We start from the raw sequence: 24,818 nt of genomic DNA, 5'->3' as shown, positions 1-24,818 counted from the left end.
ACAACCTGTAAAAATTACCCACTGAATCTGATATCTCTTTAGTCTTTTCTTCTCTTTTTTAACACTACAGTCAATGACACAATGAATCACCACAGATTTCATCTTATTAGATTTTCATTTCATAGTTAAGCCTATTGTTCCACTCAATTCACCGATATTGGAAAAATAATACGAAAAATAACTTTATAAATGAAAACTCCCTTTATGGTTTATTTGGCAAAACCTTTGTATTTATTGCACCAGTTTTCTAATTTATTTTAATATTTTCTTTTTAAAAGTGCATCTGATAGAAGTCAATATGAAGTGCCACTGAATGCATTTGCTCTCTACTAAAGCATAAAAATCCCATCATACAGCCCAAAGTAGATTATGTCCTCATAGAGGCATCACGAGGAGTACAAATGCCACTGCAGTCCAAACATTTTAATATTATAAAAATAATACAGTCATGTCTATTAACAGATCTAAGAAAAACACTACTATCACTTGTAGAAGAGTGTTAGCCTTCCTTTCAGCACGATGGTCTTCGGCAATAAATTAGTCACTGAATGTATGATGATGTGAGCTACATGAGGGTGTGGGGTTCTGGTTTTGTAGAAATGTCTAAGGTGAGCAACACTGATCAGATTCATGCACCATTAAATCGTCCTTGACAGGTAGAAAAGCATTGGCAACGTCTGTACATCCTTGCACCTAAATTCCAGTATCAGTCATTAGAGTGATATCCTAAAGTCGGTCAGATATTCTTCTGCATGTAAACTCACGGCCATGTAACATGCTGGATCTTCTTCTTTGCTTCTGTAGGTTTCCCATCATTCTGAAAGAGTAAGTGAAATTCTTAGGACGAAGGCAAACAGGGAATGTATATGAAACGCATGGGATTTTAATCATTAGGACTGACCTGCTCTTTTGACCCCTGTTTCACTGAGAGCTTTTCCACCACATTTGTGTTTACTCCACCTCTTGCCCTGCTCTGGGTAGTTTTGGGAGGCAGCTGGTAACTGCAGCTGAGTGGCTTAAACCCCTGACCTATGTAACCTTGTTGCTTGGGCAAATGTTCACTTCTGCCTGGCAGCATCTGTGTCATATTACCTCCAGTTAAGTTATATGGGCTTATAAATCATATTACTATAAGACATGTAGAGACCAATTTTAAGGCATGCATTTCCATATTTTTGTCCAACCCCTGTATATCTATGAGGTATGTGATGTCCTGACCAGGAGAGAAGCTGACCGCTGATGACAACGTCCAGCCTGTTGCACTGGACAGCAGGCTGGATGACCAGCTGATAGACGCAGGTCTGCCGCTCAGGACCCCTGCCCATCAACCAAGGGGAGATGACCCCCTCAAATATTTTTACATATTTTCCATTAGTTTTTTCTGTCTGAAGAAAAAAAATAAAAATTTGCATAAAATTTGAATTTGAAAATTGCCGCGGCATCGGCAGCATCACGTCCTGCACATGCGTGATGGCAGGACACGCACCGCAGATCCGGACAGGTGAGTATAGGGTCTCTGGCCAGCACCGGGTCCCATTCCGCTGCGAGATTTTGCAGTCGGAATCCGACCTGGCGGTGGGCATGAGGCCCAAGACTCTTTTTTCTTTGAAGGACAAGTTGGTAGTTTTCAATGGCATCTTTTAACATGATGTATTGGAAAACGTTAACAAACTTTTTGCCAATTTTTTTCTTTTGGTGGAGTTGCTTTTATTGCAGTAAAAATGACATCTTATCTTTATTGTGTGGTTCAGCATGATTACGGCCATACTAAATTTATGTGGTACCACTTATAAAAATACCTTTAAAATAAAAATTGTTATCTGTTGCCATTTTTGGCCCCCATAACTTTTTTCACATTTTCTTCTTGTCGAGTGACCTCTTGCGAGGTGATCTGTAGTTTTTATTGATCTCCTTTTGGAATACTTATGACCTTTTGATCAATTTTTATTCAATTTTTTTCCTTGGAGTCAGGGTAACCCCCAAAAAATCTTGTCGTTGTGTATTTATTTATTTATTTATTTTTATGGCATTTGCTGTTTGGGATTAATAATGTAATATATTACTATGGCCACCTGCAGCCATCCGGGTTGGATTCCGCTGCAACAATTCTCGCAGCGGGATGCGAACCCGTGCCCATGCAGAGGCCTGCGACTCACCCTCTCCCGGCGTCTTCCGTCTCTGCGCAGAACTGGCCCGTCACTACTGACATTTCTGTACTTCACCCGCACAGAAAAAGAACATGCCGCGATTTGTTTTCCGCGTGCGTTTTCATGCAGACAAATCGCGATTGTGTTCATAGGATTGCATTTTGCAATGCAATCCTATGCAGGTGGGCACAGGCGGAAATTCTGCGGAAAATCCCACTGCAGAATTTCCACCCGTGTGCAGGGGGCCCAAACTGTACTCTTACATTTGCAGTGACAACATTTTTTTATTTTTTAATATGCTTACTAAGAAAGGGGGAGGGGGGGGGGGGGGGGTTAGACTTTAAACTATAGTACTGCATTATACAATGTTCTAATCAGTTTACTATTAAGAGGAGCCACAGGCTCGTGTTACATCTGGCCCCCCTAATGCGAATTAAGGCATTTAAATACCGCTGTCAGATTTACCTACAGACTCAAGTTGCAAGCCTAAATATGGTACAAACTCCAAGCCTAGGCAGGGGCCACTGACAGTTAAATTGTGAAGCATGTCAGACCAAATTAGATTGCAATCCCAGGCAACCTGGTACAGAGCAACAGAAATAACAATTCCTAGAAAGAAGTCCACTAATAAGGCTCAGAACAATCTCAAGAAAATAGAGAGCGCAACAGTCAGCCCTGATGGTGGACTGATGGTTACTCAGTATGTTATTTGCAACATGGGTCTGTAGGCATATTTGATCTTGAGTGATTTTATCTATCTGTTCTACTAGGGATCTTCTAGTTCCAATAAATCTGTATATTTCTTGAGGAATTAGGAGCATCCTAAAGAAACAAGACCAATGAAAAAAATAGAAGGCTTGACTTATTTACAAAAAAAAAAAAAAAGTTTAACATTTTTTGAGCCAAAGAATTTGCCACAATGTGGTACATGCCCTGTGCCAAAATATGGTTTCTACTATTGCTGTATTTACATGGGCGAGTGCAATATAGGTTTAATAAAATAGGACAGTGTGCAGATTTGAAAAAATGCAGTATTGGTGTGAGTGGGGGGGGGGGGGGGGGGGGGGAAGAGGGAAAAAAAAACAAAAAAAAAAACACTCCTGTAAATTAACGTTCTATTCATGAGCGAGTTCTGTCCGTCTCGCAACACAGAACTTGCGTGTGAAAAATCACACATTTAAGTACAGTTTAAAGCCAGATGCTGGCGTTTTCAGTTGTAATTCCCAATTTATCTAATGCATATGGCTGTTAATAGACGCCTGCGGGATACGTACCGTGACATCCGAGTCTTCCTTTGGAGCGGCCCTTTTTATTTTGATGATACTTCCACTGATTGGTGACTGTGCGTTTACTTTCACTGTTGCTGTATAGGATCCTGGTCCAGTGGTCAAATATTCATGGTTTCCAGTAGAGAGCTTGGTTTCTTTGCAGGCAATTGAGCTATTATGGTGGGACACCGGACTGGTCGGCACGGCTCCTGATTTTACCAGTATGCTACTCTTTTCTGTACATGACTGATGAAGCCGCTGAGCTGCATCTCCATTTTCTGTCTTTTTCACCTTTATACTTGTGCTGGTGGAGGCCCCATCAAATACTATAAGTGGGCGTTTTCTGATATTCTCAGCACTGTAACAGAAATACTATCTATAGTCAGTCTGTGTACCTGTACATTTACTGCAAGCAGATTGATTAGGCTGCATTGTGCTGATATAATAAGTCTGCAGGAAGACCAAAGCTAACCTAGCAGAAGAGCCCCAAAACAAAGAAAAATGAATAAATGCTGTCTCTAGACCTAGGGGAGTGATCATATAGACAGCCCACCACCGCATCAGGTTGTCTCACCACCGATATGCTGCAAAAAGTGGCATCAGATGTTCAAGAAACCATGATGCCACTTTTGCTTTACTTTTCACCCATTATAGGGTTTTCTTAGGACAGAACTTCATAACATAGCGCTACTATACGTCAAGAGTCTCCAACTGGTAGGAAGGGGGGACAGGGTGGAAACAGTGTGACACCAATGATTGCTAGAATAAAGTGGTAGGTGCGGTAAAAAAGTAGCATGGAAATCACTGGTCAAACAGCAGAGATAGAAAAAGGAGCAGCATCCAACAATGTTAAACTGAAGATATCAAATGTATAGCAGACACAGCTTGTATGTCTCAAAGTATGGTATCTTTTATTCCCACACACCAATATGCAGCGACGTTTCGACTCACACAAAACAGAGTCTTTCTCAAGCAGCTTGAGTCGAAACGTCGCTGCATATTGGTGTGTGGGAATAAAAGATACCATACTTTGAGACATACAAGCTGTGTCTACTATACATTTGATATCTTCAGTTTAACATCGTTGGATGCTGCTCCTTTTTCTATCTCTGCACTTCTGGATTTACTGGGGACGCCAGTCCAGTCCTCACAGGAAGCTTGCATCATTGCGTTCCTACTGAAACAGAACCCCTCCTGAGCAGGATCTGTTGGTGAGTGCTGCTGCCTAAACACATTTGTTTGCAATTAACTGGTCAAACAACACATGGAATATTGCATACAGTTTTGGGCAATGGTACTCAAGGAGTTATTAGAGCTTGAGCGGGTTCAGTGGCAGGCAAAAAGAATAAATAAAAGGATTGAGTGGACTACAAAACCCAGAGAGATGATCAAAATTGGGGTTAGTTTAGAGAAGAAAAAAAAATAGATGTTGGGGTGACCTAATAACTGTATAAATATAGTAGGGGACAATACAGAGATCTCTCCCATCATCTATTTATACCCAGGACTGTGACTGTAAGAAGGGGGCATCCTCCACGTCTAGAGGAAAGAAATGTTGGTGTAAAAACCTAGAAGGTTTTTTACTGTAAGGGCAGTGAGACTATGAAAAACTCTCTGCCTGAGGATGTGGTGATGGGGAACTCACTAAAACAGTACAAGAGGGGCCTGGATGTCTTTCTTGAGTGATACAATATTATATATTAATTACTCCAGAAGGGTTGATCCAGGGATTATTCTGATTGCCAGATTTGATTTTTTTCCCTAAAATGAAGATAATTGGCTTCTACCTCTTGGGGGTTCTTGCTTTCCTCTGGATCAACATTGTAGGATAATGGTCTGAACTGGATGGATAGTCTTTTTTTCAGCCTTACACAGTATATTACTAACTCAGTCTTCCGTCAGCTACATGTGGTCTGCCAATTATAGTCAATGGTAGACAAACAAAAAGCCAAGCAGAACTTCCAGGTGATAAATTGTCACAGCATTACCTTGCTCTAGCAACAGGCGTCAATCACAGCAGTCAGACCCCCCCCCCCCCCCCCCCCGACAAAATAGCAGTGCCTGTAGCTCTACCCCTGTGCTTAGTGACCACACTAACAGATAATACATTACAGTATGAGCACTTACCTTTTCTCAATAACCTTCACTTATAAACTATTGATACTTGGGTGACGGGTCTAACAGCGAACATAGAAGTGGAATGACAATGAGAATATATGAAATACTGAAACAGCAATCTGAATTTCACCTAAATCTTCCAACAGAGAAATAAAAGCTTTATTCCAATTGACCTATAGGCATGTTTATTTATAACACACACACACGGCAGCAGGAATCTTACCACTTATTGTGTAGTTCTCCAAGATTCCTTACTCCTCTCCTGCTTTCCATCAGCTTACCCCATCGGCTCTTGGGTAATTGTCTTTGGGGAAGGGGCATAGCATGCTGGACAAAAATCTCTGTTAACTGCTCTTTGTCATTTACGGCATCTTTGACTACAATGTTTTTCTGAAACAAAAATATAATAAAACACTCGTTGCAGATTGTTTCAGACTGACAGAAACATACAGATTTCAGAACATAAAAGCAACATTATTACATAAGTGACAACATGAAGAAATATACTGCAGCTGCCTGGAAACCAGCATTTGATCCACAGACAGCAGTTATCACTCCTCCTTTCTCTATGAGAATTGGGTCTTCCCATGACAATGTAATAGCAATCCCAAGAATGGAAGAGCAGAACCCCGCAGGAGCAACTCTGTTCAAGTGAATAGGACCGCACAGCAGGCGTTCAGGACTGTCAACGTGAAGAGATATCCGTGCTAAACTAACAATGTGGTCCATTAATACTGAGAATCATTGGGGGTCCTAGTAGTCAGACCCTCACTGATCGATATGTGATGGCAAATGCTACCAATATACAATCACCGTATAACTGCATAAAAAACTAATTATAATTGACTACTTGCAGTTTTCCTAGAAGACTATGTAGTCACAGTTACTGCAGACAGAGCATGCTGTGGGGTCCTATAATAGTAGAAGAAAACCATGGTCTACTATACTCATGTGGCATTGTTATGAGTGACACATTATCACATCCAGATGTCACCCATTGTGCTGCTGGTAGGAAGGTTTTGAACAGGATCACTTAACTTCCCCCTCTGTAAGCCCACATTATTTTCCCTGCAGAAGGTATCTACAGAATTTCTCTTGGCTGCTCTGCTGAGAACAGAGGATCACTATGCAGAGACCTGGTTGAGAGGAGAATGACTGAGCATGTGGGCCCACTGGCACTCAACTCATTCAGTGGTCATGGATATTGATATACACTTTGAACACCAGGTGACGCCATACTGTGTCCTTAAGCAAGTGGGACAAAGTTCTGTCTCGGGACTGGAGAGGGAGCATATAAACTGCAAATGGTCTTCCTTGCTGTTCCTTCGTTCTGCACCTCCTTTCTGGCTGGCAATCTTTGGACTTCCCAATCAGCAGTAGCATTAACTAAGGAATGCACTATATCTGCCTTGATTGGCCAGCACAGATCCTGTGATCAGTGCTGGCCAATCATAGATCACTGCACAGTGTATTTAAAAAATGGTGGCACCATCTTGACCATTGAATAACAGGGCCCTAAAGTAGCAGAATAGCAGAGCAGTTCCCCTACAGGTCCTGGGAAAACTTTTGTCCCAAAATCAGGAAGGCTGCTTTAATCCTTTCCAATCCAATTTCCCTGCCCCCGCACACTGCCCAGCTCTTATTTATCTTGTGTGGGGAAGTGTGTTGTGGTTTCCTTGGAATTATTCAACAGAAACAGATAAAAACGATCCGGCACGATGATTTTATTGCAATTTTTTTCCAATGAACCGTTAGTTATATATAACACTATGCAGGAGAGAGGTCCGGCCTCGCAGCGCTCCTCTGCATAGTATGATATACATGAAAAGAACTCTGACATGGCAGTTGTCTTCTGCATAGTGTTCGGCCACTCCCACACGTGTTCAGAAAGCGCCACTCGAAATCGCAGCATTTTTACCGCAATTTTGAGCCCCATTTTTGAACGTGTTTGACAGCCCTTTTTAACACACCCCGTTATTCTGAAGGGTGATGAGGTGCATTAAAAAGTGCTAAAATGCGCAAAAATAGAACAGACAGCACTCAAAAATCGTGACATTACAAACGCATCGTTCCAGCACAGGTCTGAGAAACACCATTAAAATCAATGGGAGTGTTGTACCGCGGCGCACGGGACGCCACGATAATCACGGTAAAAAGCGTGAGGGAGTGGCCTTAAAAGCATGTATCGGACCTCAGCTGACAGCGGAGCTATGCGGGAAAATCTCAGTGTCAGACAAGGTCGAATACTGGACTGGAAAGGGTTAAAGGGATATTCCGACCTCGGCCTTTTATCATGGAGATGGGGAATCCCTGCCCTCCGCTTCCGACAGCCTGTGGTAACAGCCCGGAACTGTCTGTAGCTCTACTGAAATCAATGCTGGCTATGGAAGCTGCGGCCCAGTAACTATAGCAGCCATCTCCAAGCTCACCTATGAAACCCCCTTTAATTGGATGGTTTTTGGGTTAATGTTTTTGCAATAGTTTAACACTTTTTTGGGGTTTGCCTTCTGCAGCCGGCATGTAGTCAGCACAGCAGCCAGCCTGTGGCCAGTACTAGGAGTGTGATGGGTCACCTCTAGGGTCAGAGATACCGCATGCATGACAGCCAAGACTGCTGCGCGACCACACACCGCGGTTACAGCCTCATAACACCGCCAGCTGCTCCTCCATCATAGAGAGGAGCCCCACACGCCCCCTGCAGGCCGTCGCCCCCACACGGCTCTCACCTGCTCCAGTGACAGCAGCAGGAAATCTCTGGAGAGCAGCTCTGGGTGCAGGAGAAAGTCACAGTCCTGCCCCCCGCACCTACCAGCGGCAGAGGCAGCAGCCATTATTTACCTTCCCAGTGAACCTGGCGGCTCCCGGACGTGACGTCAGCGGGTCTGCGACTGCTAGCCTCCTCCAGGCGCTCTGATGACGTAAGTCACATAACTGGAAGGGGAGGGGCCTATGGAGAGTACATAGATATATGCGTACAGGCCGGTAGTGAAGACCCGTGTAGTACACGTGCTGGCTCCTTGCCTGCCCTATCAGGTTTTCAGGCTGCGTTTGTTAAAGGGGTGGCCTTACGTGTCTGCCGCATCCACAGCGCAGGTGATGGGTACTTGCTGCCCGCCGGCCTCCCTTAGAAGGGTCACAATGGACTCCTGCAGGTGTTAGTGTAGAGGAGTGCTCCCAGCTCCACTCCTCCAGCATGTCAGGTTTTCAGGATATGCATCACCTTTGCCATACTGAGAGAAACCTGCCCTGTTGGGGAGCGCTGCTGTAGAGGGCTGCACACCACATCACCATTCATTCTCTACCTGCCACTTGCAGCCATCGGGGGACCACCAGCCTGGAGATGAATGTGGCTCCCACCTCTCTATCAGACCTCTGTGCTATATGCCATAAATAGATGGAAGCAATCCGAGCGCTGTAAATATACGGTCCATGGTCCTGGACTTTAAACTAAACTTATGGCAGCCTCCATGTAGTGGTCAGTGCTTGTAACTGCAGGCATGTCTCTCACTGAAATCAACGGGAGCATTGCCTGCAGCAGGGTTCATACGTGTCATGGAAATCCTGGAAATGTCATGGCCTTTTCTGATTTGTCATGGAATTTTTTTGGAGTCTTGCTTAAGAGTCGAATCGGTGCTCTTTTCACCCGTATCAATAAGATGATATTTTTTCTGGTATTTGTTAATTGACTGTAGTTCATGAGCTAAGGATAGGAGGACTGTTGGGGGATCGACAGAATCGAAGAAGCTGGTTTGTCAAAATATTCCAAGTTGTTTTCTATTTGAGAGTAAAGTCTGTTTAGAAAAAAAAAACTTTTGGCAAACACTAGCTCACCTAAACATTACAATTTTTTTTAAAGTGTCCCTTGTAAAACTGTTTCAAAGTGTATATACCGTATATTTAATACACTCTTATGCCGGAGTCACTGTTTCAAGCCGCTAAGGCTTCATTCACATGAACGTATATCTGCCCATCTGATGCATTGGTTTACAATGCATCAGTTCAGATAGGTGTATTCCCGTGGCGTAAAAGCTGGCCAGAAAAGATAGTTTGGGAACTATCTTCTGGCTGGACTACAGCAATGTCTCCCATAGACTCCTATGGGATCTGCCGAAGAAGGGAGATGGGAGGGAATTTAGCAGCATGTCCGCTAAACTCCCACCGTCTTCCATTTTCCTCTCCGCCCTTTGCTGGCTGTTTGCAATGGGAGGGGGCGGGAGCTGGTGTGCTAAGCTCCCATTCCACACCCCTCCTGTTGGTGGCAGCCGAGAGGGGGTGGGAGCTTGGCACACTAGCTCCTGCCCCCTACCCTTTGCCAAGAGCTATCAAGCTAAACTGCCTCCCCTGCCTGATGGTATCCTGCACTTGGCGTATACTCACTGCACCCGGGCCGTTTAAATGGGCGCACAAACGGGAGATTTGTGCGTCCGTTCATGCGATTCTTTTTTCGGTCGCACTGTAGCCGTGACACACCGACTGAAGATCGCCTACGCCCGTGTAAAAGAGCCCTAAAAGCTGTGAACTTGACAGTCTCTTAACTCTTTATCTGTTGCAGGTGTAATCTCTGTGTTTGTATCTGATCTGTTGATTAAAAGAAAATCGTGCACGCTCCAAGAAAAGGCCCATTTAGACGCAACGATCATCGCTCAAAATTCTTTAAAAGTGTCGCAATTGAGCGATTATCGTTACATGTAAATGCGCGCCCATCGTGCACTTTTCGTAAGTCATTCGTTTATCTTTGTCTTTCAGTTCGCTTACAATCTAGAGTTTGGTAGTTCGCTTATCGCTTGGTTTGAATGAAAACCGTTCAGTCGATTTTTACCTCATTTTTTTACCTTCACTGATGCACATGCCATTCAAACTATCGTTCAATTATCGTTTATCGCCCATTTTCCAGAGATAATCATTACGGTTAAACGGTCGTCTTTAAAAACAAAAGCATTGATCATTTCCAACACTTGTAACGAATTTTGAGCTATGATCGTTGCGTCTAAATGGACCTAAAGGCCCAGTGTCCACGGGCGGGATGGAATATCGAAACGATATTCCGCTGTGAGAGAGCACTAATGTCACCGCGATTTTCTGCGTGATTTTCCGCGATGAATCTGAATGATAAGTTAACCACGGAGAATCGCGGCAAATGATTTTCCGCTCATGTACATTGGGGTGTGCTTTCCATAGTTATATGGAAAGCGTGTTGTGTGCTCCGCGTACAATTTTTGCCGCGGATCACGCTATGACAAATCGCCCGTGGACAGCCAGCCAAAGTGTTCTTTCAGGACTGAGTGGCTGTCAGATTGTGAATTCAAGTCATAGATAATAATAATTTCTGAGATTCTTGTATATTTTAGTTATTTTTGTCGAGAACTATTTCTTTATTCCATTACAATCCAGTATTGTGTTTAACACTGTAGGCCAAAGAAATGAAGAAATTGTTTTGGAGAAACAGAACTAAAAACACAAAAGAATCTCAATACTCAGTCTTAAAAATACAAAAAATATTTCAGATTTTAAAGTGCATAGAAGTTTTGTTCTCAACCGGCCTCTCATAGTTGGGGATTTTTGCATTAAAAATATATATATATATTTAACTGGAAATAGCTTGACTTAGCAGGGTCTGTTTCTTATTATTTTTGTATATAAAACAATAAAAAAACAAAAAACATTTGATTGCGTGTATTTTGAGTTCCGCGAGTGTCAGTAAGGCTGCCTGTCCACAGGCGGCAGACGGATCTCCGCTGTCAGCGTTATCTAATAGATAGGCTGACCACGGAAAATCGCAGCACGCTGCGATTTGCCGGCTGCGAGCAGAGAATCGCAATGATTCTCTGCTCGTGGACAAGGGGGAAGTGCTCTCCATAGCAACACTATGGAGAGCTTGAACTGCTTTTCCCGCGGCCGGATTATAGCTGCAGGGAACGCAATTCAAACTCGCGCGTGGACAGGCAGCCTAGAAATCAAGATTTTGTCATGGAAATAATTTCTTAAAAACCTGTATGAACCCTGTGCAGTTACCAGCCACTACATGGGAGGTCGGTGCGGAGGCTTGTGCTCCAATCTCTGTGTATTTGGAGCCGAATTCTACGAGCTGACATCCCATGTAGTGGCCGGCGCTTGTAACTGCAGGCACAGCTCCCATTGATTTCAATGAGAGCTGTGCCTGCAGTTACAAGCATCGGCCACTACATGGAGGTCTGCGCGGAGGCTTCTGCTCCGACCTCTGTGTTATTGCGGCGCTGACAGCACGCGCCCACTCAGCTGATCGGTCGGGGTCCCAAACGACGCTCCCTGGACGCTCAACTTGACGATAGGTCATCAATAGTATTTCCATGAAAAATCCCTTTAACGTCCCGGAGCGGAGAAACCTCAGTTCCTGGCCATTTAACCCCCTCCATGCCACCAATAGCTATTCAAGTATGTAAGAAGGTGAGGGGTTTCCCACTTGCCCATTGGCACCCCATGATGTGATTGCGAGGTGCCGACGGATTACTATGGCAGCAGCCTATCAGATCGTACCTCCAGCAGAGCCTGATGGGCTGATGGTATATGCATACTATACTGCATTACAGAAAGAATGTAAGGTACTATGCTAGCAATACGATTATCACCAACGCAAGTGCCCTTGATGGACTAAAATGGTGTTTAAAAAAATGTAATTAAGTTTAGTAAAAAAAAAAAAAAAAAACTGTAAATGAAAAAATACATATTTTTCTCCCACAAAATAATTTTCAAAAACCCCCCAACCAAATAACAGGTATTGCTGCATTTAAAATGACCCAAACTGTTAAAATATTCGTTTATCACACATGGTGAATGACATAATTATTATTATTTTTTTAAATCTCAGAATTATTATTTTTCAACCATTCATCTTGAAAAAAAATTCTATAAAAAGTGGTCAAAAAGTCATGTGTAATCCAAAATGGTATCAATGAAAATTACAACTCTTCCCACAAAACATAAGACATAGGTCCATAGGTGGGTAAATTAAAAAGCTGTGGATCTTGGAATGCAGCTATGCAAATTAAATTTATTTCAATTTTTTAAAAGTTTTTTTTATTGTGTAAAAATAGTAAAAACTTTTTAAAACTACTTAAATTTGGTATTGCTGTAATCATATCGATCTTCAAAATGAAGGACAACAGTCTTTTATGCTGTAAAGCGAACGCCGTAAAAGAAAAAAAAAACAAAACATCTGAACGTCAGCACATTATTAATCCTGCGCTGCTAAAAACGTAAAAAATGGAGGCAGAATGCTTATTTTGTTCGTTTTACCTCCCAAAAAATGCAATAAAACTGATTTTTAAAAAAAACATATGTACCAGAAAATCATACAAATACAAACTACAGCTCGTGACGCAAAAAACAAGCCTCCACAGAGCTCCGTCCAAAAAAAAAATTAAAATGTTAGGGCACTTTGAATGCAGTGATGTAAAAATAATTTTAATTTCCAAAGAAAACAGGTTTTATTGTGCAGAAGCTGAAAAATCTAAAAAAATTATATTTTTTGTATCGTTTTAATCATACTGACCAACAGAAATAATGTATTGTCATTTATGCTGTATGATTGATGCTGTAATAACAAAAAATAAAAAACAATGACATAATTGATGTGTTTTCTCTCCCTGCTCTCAAAATAAAAAATTTACAATACATATATGCACCCTAAAATGGTAACAATAAAAACTATAGTTCGCTGCATAAAAAAGAAGCCCTTATAGGGCCATGTCGAAGGAAGAAAAAAAGTTATGTCTTTTGAAAAGTCAGTATGAAATTCCCCTAAAAATCGTTGCATCCTCAATGCCAAAATAGACCATGTCCTTGTACCTGCCTCAACCCTTAGCAGGTGAAGTAGGAAAAAGTGACTTGTTCTCTGCACATCAACCGCCCTCTGTGAGGGAATTGTGCTGCTCATTTAGTCTCTGTTCACATGCAACGCTACTTTTTCTGTCAAAATGATGGACAGTTTGGCATAACCTCGTGCCGCTGGAGGCTGTTGTGTGAGGGATCTGGCTGGTTCCTGGGGTTACCATTATAAACGCAAATCACAAGACAGGTGTGAACAGAGTCTTATAGAGGGGAAGGTTTTACGCCTTATGGTATATTCATATGGATCTGCAAGAAAAAGTGATATGTCACCTTTTTGTGCAGAAATGCGTTGGAAGCTCCGCATGCGGATTTTGTCCTTTGACAGGGCTAAAGCGGTGTGTGGATCTACAGCAAAGGCAAAATAGCTGTGCATTTCTGACACAGTTTTACAATGGAATTCCACGCTGAAAATTCCATGGCAGAATCCACCATGTGAATACCCTTAGGCCGCCTGCAGACGGGCGGAAATTCCGCGGGAAGCTGCCACAGGATTGCATTAACAAATGCAATCCTAGGCAGATGGCCCCGATTTGGGCGTGTGAAATCTCACGCGGCAAACAAATCGCGGCATGCTCTATTTGCGAGTCCCGCACAGAAACGTCACTCGCCCGCTCCGCTCTGCGCATGCACCAGCACATGAAAGAGCCGGGGCCGCGGGAGCAGGTGAGTGACGCGCTGCTCTCTGCAGACGCTCGAGTCAGGTCCCGCTGTGAGAATTTTCGCAGCCAGATCCGACCCGGCCGTCTGCAGGCGGCCTTAGGCTAACTACACACGGATGAGGGCAATTCACGGCCCGATACCGCCCTTGCCATCCATGTGAAAGCCGCGAGGATGCAAGGCGCTTTCATGTAAAAATAGCCCGGCATCACTTCAGGGATGCAGGAAATCTCTGCCGCGACATAGGTTCACTAAGTTTTTCTCATTGTTTTAAATAGGAGAGCTCACATTGCACCACATACACCTAGCACACGGTGCAATGCTGCCGCCGGACCCATTGAGAACAATGGGCCGTGTGATGCTTGAGCACGCACAAGATAGAACACGCTGCGATTTGATTGCCGCATAGCAGCCCATCACGGTGCCATGGGGAAAAAAATCACTCAAGTGTATGACCCCATTCAAAAGAATGGGGCTCATATTTGTACAAGAGTTTCTTGTCCCTGTGAAGCCAGTCTTAGGATTCTGCATCAAGTCCATAGCAAAATCTGAATCATAAAGTGTATTATTAATTCTGATAGAAATCTGTTCAAATTGAACTGGCAAGGAAATAGGTGCTGCTGGCAGAACCTCCTCAGGCTAGTGCTATATGGTGACTTTGGCCACAACAAAGGTCGCAGCATCACAAAATTCAATGCAGTCGCATTGCAGCTCATGAGTTGCCATGTCCGTGACTTGATAATCACAAGAAGTCCAAACTTGCTGGATTTCTTACCATTGTCTGTTTGCAGAAACCTGTGAGACAAAACTTGACCCCATTGACATCCATTAAGTTGCAATGTCGCCATGTACCTGGAGCCTTATAGTAATACCAAAGGTATATTCATCATTACACTCTTGGATTACTCCTAGAGTACTCTGTGACCTTGTAGAGTGAATTATGTGACCTGCTGGGGTGCAGAGTGCTCATTCTGCAGCAGATGCAATGTTGACCAAGTTTCAGTGAGTTAGCTCACTTAGATAAGAACAGTGGCAGCACAAACTTGGATATTTTTTAGAAACGACCCCTGCGAGGGAAGAGTGACTTTCTGGAAATGGCTCCAGTGCCTCAACCAAGCTATACCACAAGATGAAACTGCAGAATTTCATACAGGTGGTATATAGACATTCTGTAAAGAAATCAGCAAAATTGAAGGTGGTCAAGCAGTAACCCTCTCCCAAATTAGACCAGATGACATGGAAAGACCCCTATGCACTGCTAATGAGTTGAGGGTAAGGTGAGCTAGGGCCTTCGAGTGGCAGCGATACTGACTTGGGGGACTGGGGCCTGTGAGAGACATTATCACTGAGTGGTGACCTGTAAGAGGGGTATTGTTGTTGTTGGGGGCCTATGGAACATTTTACCGAATGGGGGACTATGAGGGGCATTATTACAGAGTTGGGGGCCTGCGATGGGCATTATTACTGAATGGAGGCCTATATGGTGCATTATTAGCTAGTGGAACCTGTGAGGGGGATTATTACAGAGTGGGAGTCTATATGGGACATTACTACAGAGCGGGAGCCAACTTGGGCCATTATTAGTGATGGAGGGTATAAGGGGAGCCTTATTATTTAGTGGGGGTACTTTTACTGTGTGTGGGACATGAAAAGTGGCACTTACTATGTGAGGCCAACAGGGAGCACAAAAAGGGGGATACTGTTACTGTCTATGCCACTTAAGGTGGCATTACTAGGGTACTATCTGGAGCACTATGGATAAGGGAGATTATATGGAAGTTTGTAAAACGAATCGAGCTCCATGGAAGATTGAGGCGTTAAAGATGTCTACGTGTCAATTTCTGCAGAGACAAGGTATGACCAGAAGTCATCATGACACTCTGGGCTGCATGGAGGGAAAGTGAACGACTCCAGTTACAGGAGATGTCCCCTGTGATTTCTGGATATAACGGTACTGTAATCTTTTATACGGTCTGTAAATTGCCTGTGTAGATTTAGTATATACTGCTATATGGTCACTGTATGGAGGGGGGATTGGTCTTTGTATAGTGTTTTTTTCAGTAACACTCTATGGTGGCATTATGTGGTCATAGCAGATTTCACCCTTTGAATTGAAGGGATGACTTCTGCTGCAGCTCTAAATCAAAATCAGCACCAAATCTGCTACATGTGAACATACCCTTAGGGCAATCATATTGGGACTATTAGGGTATTTTCACACAGTTAATCCGCTGGTGGGGGGGGGGGGGGGGGGGGAGTTGTGTGAATAGCCACAGGCCTTTGGTCCCCTTAATCCACCACTTGCAGGGAAGTGGCTGGAATACACAGAGGAGACTTCCATAGTGGGACAGGTGAAGGCCATGGAGTGGCCCCTTATTTTGAACATGTTTCTATCATCAGTCGATACATGCTCCTAAATAATCATCAGAGAAATGACTTCTGCCTGGCACATTTGTGCTGTTTCTGCATCCATTTCAATGCTGCACAACTGTGCAGGATAAATTGGACCAGGGCTGCTGCACTGGGTGCCACCATTTTAATGCTCTGCTTTCAATCCTGTTTTTGGATAGAGCATAGCTAGCACACTCTGAGTATGCTCTGTGGAATGTGCTCCAGTAATGATGAACAGCCAGAGCATGTGCTCCAGAGATGACAATGATAGACAGGCAGAGTATGTTTTCTGCACTCTGAGTATGCTCAGAGTACAAAGATGAATACGCCTCAATCTAAGTAGCAGTCTATTGATCAATAATGGCACAATAACACTACAGATACCGCTGTGTTCACGTCTGTTGAAGATTCTGTCAGATTTGACAGAAAGAATAGCGCTGTATGAAGTGACATTCTTCCTGTCAAAATGACGGATACCATTATAAGTCAGCGGAGTCTGTCACATGACAGATCCAGAACCCCGCTATGTTATTCTGCTCCTATGATAGATAAGGTTATGTTCACATTTTTGTCAAGTTATTCCTTTGTCAGTTCTAGTATACAAAAAGAATGAAAATTACCCTGCAGATTTCACATTTTCTTGTTAAATGCACTAAACTGACAACCATGTAGCTGCTGCCAATAAAAATACTCCCAGATCCCCATACATTCTAGTCTCTTCAGTACCAACTGGCTAGAATGTATGGGATGCTGGGAGGTGCTTCTCAATGCTTTCTTGTTGCACCTGCCAGCAGCCCATACGATGCACTCTATCCACTTCAACACGTATGGGCTGCTGAGAGAACCTCAGAGGAGCCAATATACAATCCACAAGCAAGATTGTACTGTGGGACCCATGAGGGCCGCTTGTGCGCAGGCGCCCATCTCAGAACAGTCTATGCACAATGACGGCTTCTGATAGGAAACAGCACTTTCATTAAAAATAAACTACTGCCCACAGTAAAGATGGACGCCTGGACACTAATTGATGTCACGTGGGGGCTACCAATGACTGTGAAGGAGGTCATGTGTCAGAAAGGCGACGCCTCTTTCTGTAACACGTGACAGTGACAGAGAGGAGGCCCGGGGCAGCCAGAGCACAGCCAGGTAGTAACACTGCACGCCCTGTGTACCCCGATATTGGTGTCCTGCATCCCACGTACCAGGCAACCTTCCTGTAGAACTCGTCATATAGCCTAGTGCATATATGTACATATAGTAGTGTATGCTCTGCTTGTAGACTGCAGTAGTGCTTATGAAGTGTATGGCAAGGCGATATGTCATTGTATCTGCAGTGCTGATCACTGGCATTGTAGGAGCAGCCGGTAACATGAGGGATCGTGTATAGCTAGAACAATAGTAGGGGGACATAAAGTGTAGCTGGCTATTCAGGTGTTTGATGACACTGGGGGACAACTATCATGGACATCAGTGCAGCTCCCACATGGCTGGTCAGCATACAGGGAGTGAGCAGTACTGGTATGTGTGTATAGTACTGGTCACCCAGCTTTGCCAGGGCCAGATGAGAGGCTGCTCCATTCAGCCCTGTGCCTGAGCAGGAGTCTGCCCTCTACAGCAGCTGTTAGATTGCTGCAGACAAGGGTTGGGGGCTCTTGACTGCATAGATTTCTTCAGCGCTGTTGTATGGACTGGGGAGGGTGTGAGACCTATATGGGAATGTGTGATCCTGCTATGTCCGACAGCAGTTTCTCTTTTCCAAATACCACCCGTTACTTACTATGGAGATCCGCTGCTTCCTCTACTTGTGGAGGAAAAATCGCAGCATGCTCCATTTTTAGCGCAGATTCCGCACAGACTGCTTCCATTGAAGTCAATAGAAGCTGTCCGATCCACGACAGGTCACCTAGCGACGGTGCGGGGGAAAAAAATATGTACTGCGCATATGCGGCTGTGAGCCACTGGGTCCTTTTGCAGTACAGATTCTCCAGCGACAGAGCAAATGCACACAGAGCCGGATTGTGTTGCAGGATTGCGCATGTGGAATCTGGCTCCGCAGTGTGCAGGGGGCCTAAGTTGGGAATTGATGAAAAATTTGCAAAACTTAATAAAACTTGTAAGCGGTTTTTTTTTTTTTTTTAAGCCTCATTGATCCTTACTGCCTAACGTGCATATAAAAATATTGGAGGAGAATTATTAGAAGTGCTCTAAGGGAAAAATAGAGCCGTGACCATTGCAGCGTATCAGGTCCACGGGGAAATAGGAGCTGGAATCTAATTGGTTGCCATGGACAGCAGTTTGATAAATCTCACCTTACGTATTTCAGTACATACGTGTCACTGGGATGTTTTATGCATTATCATGCATGCGGCTGACATCATTTTTTTTTTATAGGTATTTTATGTGTTTTCTGTATCTAGTTGTATGATTCTACACGTCTTATCATTCTCATTGCGTCTTTTATATGTTGTGGTGTTGGTAATATTGCTGTGCATCTGCTTTTGAGTTGGCCCCTGTCCATATTATAGAGGGGGGATTGGGTGACCATCTACTGTGTGTGGAGGGGTCTTCTGACTCTTCCCTGTCAACAAGTGTGGAGAGGAATCGAAGGATCGGACAAATTGAATTCCAACGCGCTCACTTATTTCTCTGGCAGATAAGCTGATGCCAGAGTGGTCTGATTATTTCCCTCCTCATATACTCAGCGAGTATGTGCGCTTATGGTGGAGCGGTGCGCAATAGCTGACCGCTGTCTGAAGTGTATGGCAAGCTTAAGGAGGAGCTGTCATGTCCCTCCCATCGCCTGTTCCAACCTCCATTAGGTGCGGCTGCTGACTCTTGAGTGGTCTCTAGTCCTCTGGATGACAACAGTGGAGACTGCGCACTTTACAAATTTAAAGCGCTGGAAGCTGAATCTAACGGAGGTCAGCGCAGGAAAACACTGAGCGGTAACAGAGACAAAACAAAAAGTGCGCTGGAGTCGGGGTGGTTTCATGCCTGCGTTAGGGATCGGTTCAGGGTTTTCGTCTTATCTGCTCCGTTTTTGGAGGATGTGAAACTAAAATCAGCTGATCATTTTTTTTCTCCCCATTGATTCCAATGGGTTTTCAAAATAAACTGAAGGCTTTCAGTTTGCTTTCAGTTCCATTTTGCTTCAGTTCTTTTGACTGGAGCAAGGATGTAGCAGACTGCGTCCTTGTTCCAATAAAAAAGGAAAGTAAAACAGAAAAGAAAACCTTCAGTTTTTTGAAAACCCATTAAAATGAATAGGAAAAAAACTGATTAGTTCATTTCTATTTTATATCCTCCAAAAACTGAACAGAGAAACAGAAACCCTGAACGGATCCCTAACACAGGTGTGAAACCACCCTAAATGGGGCCAAAGCTGCAAAACAATGCAGCTGGCCCCTCACTGACCTGGTATTCTTTAAAGGGGACAGTTGTGATCTGCTAATTGTCAAAGGATATTTCTATTAAGTAGGGATCGGCCAAAGCAGAGAACCCCTTTAACCCCTGTTGCAGATATTTTGTAGACAGTCTTCCTGCAAGCTGCTCCATACAATGTCACCTAGCATTTTGCTGATAGTCAATGGGCAATCCCCTGCAGACCTGCAAGGTTATCATTTAGCTTCAGTTGAAGGGAATCCTCGAATCACTATTTGAGATATATATTATATTTTTCAATTGTTTCCCCAATGCTGAACCAGCTTTTTAATTCTTGGCTTTTGTCCTAACTTGTCAGCTATCTCTCTCTGGAATGGCGCTGACTGCAGTGTTTCTCACTGGGAAAGATGCTAAACAGGAAGGCCATAATGAGCAGGAAGAAATCTCCTCCCCGTGTGATGACAGTTTAAAAGTTTTTTGAAAACTTTGTACAAAGTATTGTAGGATGTGTCATAAATGTATGATTAGCACCAGCCACTACCATTCTGTAGCTGTCAGCTTCCTCCCACCATGCTCTGCTTCACTTGAGAGACCCCCTAACTGATAACACATTTGGTGGTATTCTGACCATAGACATTAATGACATTTACAGCACCTCTAGAACCACACAGATTGGATTAACAGGCATTCTGTTACCCCTCAAGCTTCTTTGCCTGTTTCCATAAGGCTTCCGCCACACTTCCCGTGTGTGAGAGTTGCGCCAGAGCCTCTCGGCGCATCAGACAGCACATGGACATCTGTTCATGTGCTGTCCATTTTATGTACAGGCTGTACGCTGACATGCATTTGCGTGTTCTAATTCTCATGTATGATACGGACAGGAATAGATGATACAACGAGCTTTTTTTCACATGGACCGAAAAAACGTCCATGTGCATAGCCTCATAGGCTATAATGGGGCCATGTGCTGTCTGTGGATTAACATGGGCACCACACGGCCCCAAACACCTTAGTGTGTTGGAGACCTAATTCCCGTAGATTTATAAAGCCATGCAATGCTCTTCTGGGAAGTTTATGCAAATAAGGAAGCTGGAACAATACCTCTGCAGCGCCACCTATTGGGAATTTGGGATGCAAAAGGGAGATGGTACAATGTTTTTTGGAGAACCACCTATTGGAAGGTAGCTTCTCTAGAAGTTAATGGCTGGCCTAACTGGCCGTATAAGTCTCCTTGCACCTATTTTGAAATCTCCACAAGGAGAACCTGTACCCCTCCTGTCCTGTAGGCTGTGATTGGGGAGATACACAGTAAATGTGTATGGTTGGAATGCATATAACTCTATATGAGGGAGGGGGATCGATTTAGTTTTTTTTTTTTAAAGGCCCTGACAGGAAATATGAAGCGATGGACATTTTCTGCTCTGCGGCATTGTCTGAATTTAGTAAAATTATGCTCATTAAAATAATTGCCAGGTAATGCCATGCTTCATCTTCACTGCTGGAAATATGTTTAGGGGCTTCTTGCCAGGGTCCCTCTCAATCCGATTGTTTTCTGGTAACTCAACATGGAAGAATAGAATACTATGGGTTTTTGCTCTTCTCACCAGGATATTACACTGCCCTGTCTCATCCTAGTGAGACTGACTTCACAGAACAATAGCGCATGTTCATACATCACATGTACAACTAGTTTATAACTTACATTCAGCCATGTAATGTAGTAGGAAGCTCCGTTTATGAAAGACACTTTTAAGTTTTATGATTGATTTTAATGGGTATAAAGGCTTGTTCACATGAGCGTATTTCTGCAGGGTATTGCATGCTCAATTTTTGTGCACAAAATACACGGCATGTTCTATTTTGTGTGTATTATGCACCACAGTAGGCAATTAAAGAGAATGGGCCAGCGCAAATACACAGGAAACATGCGTATTCACTCTATTTGAGCAGCAAATACATGGGCCTTTCTACGTATTTTTTTCACAAAAAGTCACTGGAGTGGGTGAAATACGTGGGCATACTCGTTTTTTTTTTTTTTTGCGTAAATATGTGACCCCAATGCGCTTACACCCATGTAAACGAGTCCTTAGGCTGGGTTCACATGGGATGGAAATACCACTGAATGTCTGCAGCGGGACCGCACTAAAATTCTGCTAGGTTTCCACAGCTTGAAGTCCCGGGCGATTTGGCGTGGGTTTTCAAGCGGCTTATTCCGCTATGGCCAGCTCTCCCTGTAGAGAGGAGAGAGGCCGCTGCGTAAACAGTGAAACAATTGACTGCTGCGGCTTTGATTTCCATGATGCATCTTAGTTTCCACGCGCCTTGCCCGCAGAGTGTGAACGGGATTTTTGCAACTCTCGTCCATTTTGCTGTATTAACCTAGGATAAAAATTTCAGGCGGAATTTCCGTGCAGAAAGTCTGCACGGAAATTCTACAACAATTCCGCCCTGTGTGAACTCAGCCTTAGGCCGCCTGCCGACGAGCGGAAATTCCGCTGCGGGATTTCCCGCGGAATTTCTGCCCGAGGAAGCTACCACAGTATTGTGTTAGCAAACGCAATCCTAGGCAGACGACCGCGATTTGTCCGCGCGGCAAACAAATCTCACTCCCCGGCGTCGGCTCTGATCTGCGCATGCGCCGGCTGCAGCCGGCACATCAAAGAGCCGAAGCCGCGGAACCAAGTGAATACGCACTGCTCCCTGCAGGGGCTTGTGTCAGGTCCCGCTGCGAGAATTCTCGCAGCCGGATCCAACCCGGCGTCTGCAGGCTGCCTTAGAGTAATAATTTTTGTATCAATTAAATATATATTGCAAGATCTTAAAGATTTTCATGTTGGCAGAAGCTGTATAAATGATGTTATGGGATCTCAGTTCTAACTTTTCTCATTGTTTGTAACTTTGCTTTCTAGGACGCCCTGGGGCTCCCTCTCTTTTTTGCCATGAGTGTTCAGGCATTTCGGCTGGTGTGCGCTTCAGACAAGGAACATCTTCCCCCAGGGATACAGATTGAATGCTTGGAGTGCTGCGGGCATGACCTGTACATTGGCACTAATGACAGCTGCATTCACCATCTCCTGCTAGTAGAGGAAAACCACACTGAAGTGAGCGGCCTACCATTGGTTCAGCTATCCGACCACCTTAACACTAGCTTCACAGCCACCCGACAACGGCAGAGACAGTTGGGTCTAAAGAAGCCGATATGTGAATTGAGAGCAGCGTCGGCCTTGGGGCGATTACTGGTGCTGTGTGATAATACTATTACATTGCTGTGCAGTGACTCTCTTGAGCAAGTTGCTGGAACTAAGATCCGGGGGGTGCTCAGCTTCACTCTCAATGAGAACCCGGTGAGTGGGGACCCCTTCAGCGTGGAGGTTTGTTTGATCTCTTCTAAGAGACGCACTGTGCAAATCTTCAGCGTGGGGCAGGAGCGGGTACAGCTGGTGCGGGAGGTCACCACGCCAGAGCAGCCGTGTGCGCTGGCAGCAGATGGACACTTTCTGTGCCTGGCCCTCAGCAGCCGCTATGTCACCCTGAACTATAATACTGGGCATTGCCAGGATCTTTTTCCCTATCCCAGTGAACAGAAGAGGCCGATCATAAAGAGGATCAGCAGGCAGGAGTTTCTTCTGGCGGGACCCGGAGGTTTAGGTAATAAACACTATCAGAATGTATTCTTTTTGCTGTTTATTACATTAATTATCACAACCAACATTTTTGTTATGTATAAATTAGAGATCCACAATTTCTATCTCCCATTTCTAATAATTCTACATTAGATAACATGAGTAGACGTGATAGCGCGCATTCTCTAGGTAAGAGTCATTCACTTGGGTTCAGCTATCTGCAGATTTTGAGCTGAGGTTTAATGCAGAAATAGGTTTTCATTAGTTTTATGTTGGACCACTGTCAGTAATGCAATGCTTAATATAAGAATATATAGTCTTTTTACCAAGGCAACTTTTACCTGTAAATCAGTGGTTAAAATTCCATTCTTCAATGGTTTTATCTATTTAGCTAGTTTTATCTTTTCCCCTGATCACATGTACGTTACGGGCTCTTCTTATTGGTTGCTCTCTGAGTTTTGTAATGTTGTCTCGATCATCCCTCCTTTACTGTAGGATAATGATTTCCACTCCCCTGTGGGCAGCAGTTATGCCACAAAATGTTTGTTTGGTGGGCAAGCAGACAACCAAATCAAGCTAAAACCTAGCACAAAAATAACCCTATATGCCCAACAGCAGCAATGGGTTCCCTTGAATGGAAGACTACAGAAGTTCCCTATGATACCATTCCCAGCACCGCCTCACTCTCATATATTCTACATTGTGTGTATGTAGAGATATTGAACCAGTAGGGAGTGTTGGAAGATATGAGATCAGATTACTGAACCAGCCGTACTAGAATGGTTGGTGCCATGCAATAGTGGAAGCAACTGGTTGAGGTCAGGGTTTTGTGCAATTACTACTAGGTAGCGTCAGGGAAGATACATTAAAAAATAAACCTTTTATAAGCATAGTGCTCTTTTAAGATAATGAGCCGCCTTAAGGGTCATTACATAGTAACATAGTATGCTAGGCTGAAAAAAGACAAATGTCCATCCAGCTCAGCCTGTTTCCACACCCCATTACCCCCACACCCCTTCCCATGTGGATCCAGAGGAAGGCAAAAATAAAACAAAAACCCAAAGAAACAAAAGCTAATTTACCCCATTTTGGGGGGAAATTTTTTTTTCCTGACTACATAATGGCAGTCAGAATAATCCCTGGATCAACATTTGAAAAGTTCCTACCTGAATCCAAGTCCGACGTTCGGAAGATCCCTAGATCAACAAGCATTGGTTTCGTCAATATAAACCTGTTTTTTTTTTTTAAAGGAAGATCTGTTTTCACCACGGGTTAATAGTTGTCTTACAGATCGCAGTCTGAAAGCAGCATCTGCAATACGATCTGATCATAGCATTTATAGCGGATGCTGTGTATGTATGGTGTAT

The 24,818-nt window shown here is 43.9% G+C and overlaps 2 protein-coding genes across 2 annotated transcripts in view; one reads left to right on the top strand and one right to left on the bottom strand.

Annotated features, from left to right (window-relative positions):
- Positions 1–408: 408 nt before the first annotated feature.
- C1H2orf49 (chromosome 1 C2orf49 homolog) lies at positions 409–8,411 on the bottom strand. Its single transcript, XM_066577853.1, has 4 exons — positions 8,260–8,411; positions 5,757–5,923; positions 3,422–3,773; positions 409–817 (listed from the first exon to the last, which is right to left on the bottom strand). The coding sequence occupies exons 1-4, from the start codon at positions 8,362–8,364 to the stop codon at positions 761–763; spliced, it is 681 nt and encodes a 226-aa protein (XP_066433950.1). The 5' UTR covers positions 8,365–8,411; the 3' UTR covers positions 409–760.
- Positions 8,412–17,516: 9,105 nt separating this feature from the next.
- TGFBRAP1 (transforming growth factor beta receptor associated protein 1) overlaps positions 17,517–24,818 on the top strand; it is a 52,513-nt gene continuing 45,211 nt past the window's right edge. Inside the window, exons 1-2 of the mRNA XM_066577847.1 lie at positions 17,517–17,593; positions 22,738–23,476. Coding sequence (XP_066433944.1) covers positions 22,768–23,476 — 709 coding nt within the window. The 5' untranslated portion in view covers positions 17,517–17,593; positions 22,738–22,767. The remainder of the gene's footprint in view (positions 17,594–22,737; positions 23,477–24,818) is intronic.

Source organism: Eleutherodactylus coqui, chromosome 1 (assembly GCF_035609145.1).
Source record: "Eleutherodactylus coqui strain aEleCoq1 chromosome 1, aEleCoq1.hap1, whole genome shotgun sequence".
In the NCBI taxonomy this organism is placed as follows: Eukaryota; Metazoa; Chordata; class Amphibia; order Anura; family Eleutherodactylidae; genus Eleutherodactylus; species Eleutherodactylus coqui.
The sequence above is the reverse complement of the archived record's forward strand: the minus strand, read 5'-3'. Positions and strand labels throughout refer to the sequence as shown.